General features: G+C 34.7%; 1 protein-coding gene across 1 annotated transcript; it reads right to left on the bottom strand.

The window, feature by feature from the left end:
• Positions 1 to 340: 340 nt before the first annotated feature.
• LOC129443482 (macrophage mannose receptor 1-like) lies at positions 341 to 3203 on the bottom strand. Its single transcript, XM_073871234.1, has 5 exons — positions 2823 to 3203; positions 1875 to 2051; positions 1566 to 1718; positions 1331 to 1411; positions 341 to 905 (listed from the first exon to the last, which is right to left on the bottom strand). The coding sequence occupies exons 1-5, from the start codon at positions 3010 to 3012 to the stop codon at positions 676 to 678; spliced, it is 831 nt and encodes a 276-aa protein (XP_073727335.1). The 5' UTR covers positions 3013 to 3203; the 3' UTR covers positions 341 to 675.
• Positions 3204 to 7493: the final 4290 nt, after the last annotated feature.

Genomic DNA, 7493 nt, shown 5'->3' with positions numbered 1-7493 from the left:
CACTGACAAAATGTAACAAATGAAGTAATATTTAAGTAATTAGTAGATATTTATCAAGACCTCGTGTATGTAGTGTTGGTTTTTGTTCTTAAGCTTACACTCCAGACTTACATTATATTATATTAAATAGCCTACCCTTCACTTGCAGAAGTGGTCTTTCTTCACGGGCTGGCACAAAACAAAAGATATAGACCCGCTGTGATATAGCTCACATTCTTTTTTCTTTTCCACACTTAAAATGTATGTAGCGGCTTAAGCGGCAAACCACGCCCCCATTGCCAATCGATCTGTCGGAAACACAACCAGGGCTGCATTTCCCAAAAGCATTGTTAGCTAACGATATGGTCATTGTTACCGTTGTGAAGTTTCTCTGTGAGTGCCTGGTCTATAGTTTACATGCATTAAAGTCCGTCATAGCACAACATGCTGGGATGCATTCCCATAGCATCAGCTACTGACACAATGCGAAGTGTGGGTGTTTCCGATCAACTTGGGTATTACAATGTAACTTGCAATGTATTACAATTAACTTGCAACGTTTATTTCCATTATCTCAAAAAACTTGTTTTCTGTCCCTTATGTTAATGAAAAAAAAAGGTCTTCATTGAAGAACTATTGTAGTTTTAATAAGAATAAGTGTATATATCATTTATAAAGTGGCATTACTGTACATTATTACATTTCTTTGAATTTGGATTCATTTATCAACAAGGAGATACAAACAACACATGTAGCAACCAAAACCAACCCCCCAAAAATGTAAAGTTTACCAGGTGGATCAGTGGGGACAGAGCGGCCTCTTTGGCAGATGTATCCATGCTTTTCTGAACAAGGTTCATTTATTATTTCTAAAGCTGAAGATGATATGGCACTACAAATGTCATCTGGTTTTGTTCCTGGGTTTCCTTTGACAAATAGAGAAACATTTTAGCTATTCAATAGGACAAGACACAAATGTCTATGATTTGATCAATCAAAGCATGCACTGTCAAAAGTTCTGTCCCTTTGAGTTGCTACATTTTCATTAAATCTAGATTACATAACAATGCGTTCAAGGTGTAAAACACACAAACGTTTACCTTTGTGTTGTTTTGTGCTTTTGGGGTAAAAGGTAAATTTTTTAAATCTAGCAATATAATATAAGACACAATAATGTGATCATTACTTTTGCTTTTTCAGATAGACAAGTCTGAAATCTACAGTTTTGTAGCTTGATTGAACTGATGTACTGTTTCATTTCTATTGTCTCTGATGAATCCCTTGATTTCAGCGCTGCTAAGTCTCAGACCAGTTAAGCTACAATTCAGTTAGTCTGAAAGGTAAATCTTACCATTTCTCCTCTGCGATTTACTGAACCCATCTGATTTTATCAGTCCTGCCCACAGAATACCTTGTCTCTCCCACATCATTCCTGGTTAACATTTTACAGTCAGAAATGTGCTGTCTTTTGAATACCTTTAATGTTCTGTTTCTTTGTGAGTATTGATAGCTTCGTATATCATCTGCTTATATCTTACTGTATAAAAACTTGCATGTAACATCTGAATAACAATAAAGCTCTGTACCTAATACAAAGATGTATTCATAAAGCTCAGAAACACTCAGAAGCTCTGCACCCTGCTGCTGGCAGCTCTTGTTTGCTTGATGCCATGTCAGAGCCGACTTATCATTCACTGTGTAATAGACATTTGTTAGAGGATTTTTCATCCACATGTCACCTGTGAAAATATAATCCATAAATATGTAGAAGCAAATGTTCTCAAATTAAAATTGATAGTCATAATGTTTGTCGTGATAAAATTGACTACCGATAAGTGAAAATGTCCTGTTTATCATGTAGATAACAATTAGGCTGGAGTGAAAGGAAAACTTACTGTTACTGTCATGTGTTGGGCAGTAGCCCCACAACGGTTTAACATCGTAGTCAGACTCAACTGCACACCATAGACTATTGGAATCAATATTGGTACAATCATCATACCATATATTGTTATATCGGAAAGGAAAGTGGCATGGACGCCCAGCTGCATTGCCATCAATTGTGTATAATTCTATAAAACAAAAATCAACATTTAATAAGAATTTTAAAGAATATTTTATCATTTAGCTATTGAAGCAATGATTGCAATACACACTTAAAATCGGAAATTACTTTAAAAAACGTAAAAATATTGAATGAACTTGAAACAATAAATGTCATATTATATAATATATAATGTATTGATAGTTTAGACAGATTAATTAGCATGAGTAGGCTACAGTAAAAAAGATCATGTTAAAACATGTTTAATGGTAAAAATGGGTTGCTTTTTAAATTAAGTTATGTCAGACTTACTATTGCACTTTCTAAAAAACTTAAATCATGTTTTTCTTTTCACATGCAATGAACGTTATGATCTGCAGTGCAGGACAAACTCCCTAACTGAAGAACACAAATGTATACATTTTGCAGGAACCTTATTTCAAACGGACATACAGTGCATTCAAGTTTTATCCATTTGTGACAAATTCAAGCATTGTAACTCCATGCTAATGCTGCGTTCCAGGCAACCTGTAACCCGTAAATCACGACTTCAAAACCACGGCTCACGACTCTGAACTGGGAGTACATCGATCTAGTACCAGTTCACGGGTGGGAAGTCACGGGTTTGACTGCCATTCCAGTGCACTTTCATAGGTAGAAGGTTGTAAAAACACGGGTTACAGGCTCCCTGGAACGCATAGAGTCGTAAGTCGTGGTTTTGAAGTCGTAATTCACGGGTTCAAAAACCTGACTGGAACGCAGCATTAGTTCAGCTGATAGTGTACTTTAATGCACCTACCTTCATAAGGCCGAGAGCAAATGTTGTTCTGTGTACCCTGAATTGTCCATTGACTCTTTGTTTCAGTGTCTTTAGAGATGAGTGGCACACCATTATCATTTACAGAAATATACAGAGATTCATTCTTTAGTTGAAGCAATAAATCGCTTTGGCATTCCCACATCTGCAAAACCTTGTCGTCTTCACACATCAACCACTGCAGCTTTTCACCCACAGATTTACTACCAACTCCAAGGCATTTCTTTGTGTAAATATTCAAAATGCGATCCTTTGAAATCCAGCGAAACTGTTGTGAGTCAGCGTGTGGGTCACAGACAGAAAGTTGCTCCAGGTTGTTTGTTATGCATTGGTTATAATGCACACTATATATCAGAAACTTTCCTTCTGCACAAAAAAATAACATGGATGAGATACAGTACATTAAAAAAGCAAATAATTGGATGGTCATGAATTGTTCATTTTAGGTCAATTAAACTATTATACATTCAGAAACAAATGTTTTTTTTTGGTAACACTTTCTATGAAGACCATGCTTATAATTAATCACAACCCCCTTTAATAATAAATAATAAAAAATATATTTATAAAGACACAACAACACTACCCCATTATAAAAACCGTATAGTTACATTTATAATATTTTTACTTATAAGTGATGCATTTGCATTTCAATGCACATGCTCATAATCCATTATACACTGATTTATAAGTAATAACTACTCAGTCATATACTTCCAAGAGGGTTTTAAAGGTGCGGCCTGCATTGCTATAATGTCATTATATTATAGTTACGACTGTACTAATCATGCAGATTTAGATCTATTTCAAATAACTGATTTGATTTATATTGTTATAACTATGTTATAAGTTAGATTTTTTGAGAGCAGTTATTAACCTCTATAAATGCCTTTTTGATGGCTTTTTAACATCTTATGATTTTCTAACATTTAGATTAACTAATTCCTGTCAGGGAAACCACCCCTTCATGTCAGAAAGAAATGCATATTAAAATGTCTTGGTTAAAACCTTTTAATTGTACTTATTCTCAAATAAATTTTGAAAAATATTTTTTGCTTAAGTAACTGCTGTGAAAGTTTTGGATTGAATCAGTGTACTGTATTTGGTGTATTAAGTTTGACTTAGGCAAAAACACTTGGGTTTAATACTATAAAGATACATTTGATATTAATGAAATTGTAATAAAGGTATTTTTGTTTTTAAAGAAATTTACATTACTTCAATGTAATAAGCCAAGTTTCTTTGAAAACAGTCACATTAGTTTAATGTCATTGTTGATAATTCCAGCATAAAGAGTTTAATTGCATCCAACAAACATAAAATACAACTATACTAATGTAATTTTTTATGTGGAAATTTGCCACATAATTAATTTACATTAATGTAATATGAAATTTGATTTTAATAAAAATACATTAGATTAATGTAATAAAGTCATATTTAGAAAATCACATTGCTTTAAAGCAACACTATGTAGTTTTTTTACCTTTAAATAATGTCTCTAAAATTATTTCAGTGATAGAACAACTTTTAACTGGACAAATTGTACTGTTACTGCAACCTAAGCATCCTTCTAGCTGCTACAAGCACACTCTGAAAGTGGCGGTGGAGGGTAGGAAACACAGCCCCGCCCCTCCCCCTGCCTGCAGAAGAGTGTCGGATACCAGGCACTGTTGCACTTTTCAACCACATGGGGGAGCTGTAAGTCATTTTTACATGGAAACTACATAGTGTTGCTTTAATCTAATAATGTTACGTTGAAATGTGCCATGTAATTGAATTACATTAATCTGATGCTGTTATATAAAAAATACATTAAGTCAATGTATTAGTCATATTTAAAAAATCACAATGGTTCAGTGTAATAATTTTGTGGAAATGTACCACGCAATTAAAATACGTTCAACTGATGAGGTTTTTTTTAGTGTAGTTTTCAGCTATTTACTCTCCATTAACCATTCATTCCTGTTCCAGTTTGAATAAAGGGAAAAATAGAGAAGCTACCTGACTTTGCAAAGCAGTTTGATAGATCTAATAAAAGTAGAAAAACAACAGAAATGATTTTCATCTTGATGATCCAGTGACAGTCTGAGCTTCTTAACTCGCATTCTTCATGCTGGCCCGCTCTTAAAACAGATTCAGTTGTGCCAATCAGAATGATATCCTGTCACATGCCTCCTTTTTTTAAAGATAAATGCCAGGTGCTAGCCAATAGTGAGGCTGAAATAAAATCAACACAGAAACTTTTGATCTTTAATTCTTGCAAGAAGATCATCCAAAACAGAAAAGCTTCTGCAGGAGGAAGACCTAACTCAAACACCATTTATGGACATTATCACAGGTGTGAGAGGTTTCGGTCAGATATAGAAAAACAGGAAATCTCTAGAGAGAATGATAAGGTTACTCGTGTAACCCTCGTTTCCTGCGATAACGGGAACAAGAATTGGGTCAGAAGCTGCCACTATAAGAAAACTCATGTTTCTACGATACTGAAGCCTAGTGGTTAATGTCTGTGAAAATTACAGTGGCGTTTGAGCAATTTGTGCAAGCGGTCTCGGCGTGGGCCCGTCCCAGGCTGATGATGCGCTCAGAGTGGATATCTTAGAAGGGCAGAGGGGCTTGGTATGAGCTGCAGTGCCCCGCCCGAATTGACGGGCTCCATTTGGTCTGTGATTTTTACAGACATTAACCAATAGGGTTCAGTATCAGAGAAATAGGAGTTTCCCCATAGCGTCAACTACTGACGCAATGCAGAGTGAACCGTATAGATACGAAACAGACAGTTTTGTATTAATTCTTAGAAGTCATTTTAGAATAGAAATGGCAACAGATTACAAGCAGTTAACCTAGAACTGACTTTATCTTTAATCTCTTCTTATAAGATAAGCATGTAAGAAGAGACTGATCTTAGTACTGGCATTAGCATTGTAAGTAGGGGTTATTTGGGATTTTTTATTTGGGGGGGTCTGTGTTTGTGTGTGTGGGGGGAGTTGAGGGGTTTAAAAAGCCCATATGTTCTGATTCACGATTTTACACATCCTTCGGTGTGTGTGTGTGTGTGTGTGTAAGTACATGTTAACGATATGCAAAAGTACAAATCCTAAAAAACCAATGACGCGAGTTATCGTCTCTTTCCTTAGACTACAACAAACACACGGATTGTAGGCAACAATTTACGTCATTGACATGTTGACTTAGACCCAATGGTTATTATCATAATTCCACCCGCTTCTGACTTGGAGCCTGTAAGTAGACTGTGTTTTATATTTAAAAAATGTACAACTGACTGTTTAAAGGGATAGTTCATTTTAAAATGAAAATTCTGTCATCATTTACTCATCCTCATGTTGTTCGAAATCTGTATGAATTTCTTTTTTCTGATGAACACAAAATAAGATATTTTGAAAAATGATGGTAAACACACAGTAGATAGTGTCCATTCACTTCCATAGTAGGAATAAAAACATATAATGGAATTTAATCGGTACTGTTAACTGTGTGCTTACCATCATTTATCAAAATATTTTCTTCATCATTTATCACAATACTTCCAAAACATTTTTTACCTACTATGGAAGTCAATGGTCACTATCTGCTGTGTGTTTGTAGTTTAACTTTTGACAAGAAAACCACTCTGTTTTAAATACATTTTAAAAACTTATACCTGTCGAAAAACATCTATTTTTTAATGTTTAGTTTGATGAACTCCTAAATATGAGACGCAGAGCACCTAGCCCGTTCGTCTAAATTGCATGCGCAAGCATGGCCAGCACGCAATAGCGCAACATCAATACAACGAAAAGCAATCCAAAATGTACAGACTTAAATTAGATCAGAATTTACGTTTATAATAAATATATATTTTTTTAATAAAATAAGGTCAGAAGTAACAAGGTGCAGAACAAATATGTGCAGTATGCCTGAAGTGCACGGAAACAAAACACAAACCAAATAGATAAATCAGATTACCCAGAGTGATTTATAAATAAAATAAAATAAAGAAATTATTAAAAGAACGAAAGTATATCCAGAATTGCCAGCGTTGTCTTTTAAATGTAGAAACAAAGAGGCAATGGTTTATAGGAACCTCTTATGGACGTGTAGCCCGGTCACAGGGGTTGTTGGATTTATTAACGCATTTTAAAAATATTTATTCAAAGCTGCTACTTCACATATTATTTGCAGCATTATCATAATATGTATATTAATATATTGGGAGAAAACTGTTATATGTGAAATCAGATAATGTGTTCACCCATATATGGCCAAAATTGAAGGATCCTCATTTCATAACACATCTGCGACGATTTGACTATGAGATTGGTCGTCGAATCAGGCTTGTCCTATCGATGCATCGAATCTTCGACTATTCGGGGTCACCCCTAGTGTTTACCATCATTTCTCAAAATATCTTCTTTTGTGTTTAGCAGAAAAAAGAAATTCATACAAGCTGTCACAACTCCACACAAAACATAAACACATGAACTTAACATGGATCCAGTCTGATTAGATCAAGATCCTGACAGCTTACATGATCTCTCAAGTTATTTTGGCAACAATGACATGTAACCAAATTCAAGTGTATTTTGGTTAGATGTGTGTTACGAATAACCGGAACTCTGTTCTAATGTATAGATTAAATACCAATTGCCT

This window comes from Misgurnus anguillicaudatus, chromosome 2 (genome assembly GCF_027580225.2).
Source record: "Misgurnus anguillicaudatus chromosome 2, ASM2758022v2, whole genome shotgun sequence".
NCBI lineage: Eukaryota > Metazoa > Chordata > Actinopteri > Cypriniformes > Cobitidae > Misgurnus > Misgurnus anguillicaudatus.
The sequence above is the reverse complement of the archived record's forward strand: the minus strand, read 5'-3'. Positions and strand labels throughout refer to the sequence as shown.

What these genes read in the sequence shown, in the direction of transcription:
- LOC129443482 (XM_073871234.1), bottom strand. Translation starts at nt 3,012, where the DNA reads ATGTGTGAAGACGACAAGGTTTTGCAGATGTGGGAATGCCAAAGCGAT. An exon ending in TTGCTCTCGGCCTTATGAAG is followed by an intron (nt 2,052 to 2,822) that starts GTAGGTGCATTA and finishes TTTGTTTTATAG; the next exon opens with AATTATACACAATTGATGGC. An exon ending in TAAATCGCAGAGGAGAAATG is followed by an intron (nt 906 to 1,330) that starts GTAAGATTTACC and finishes TATTTGTCAAAG; the next exon opens with GAAACCCAGGAACAAAACCA.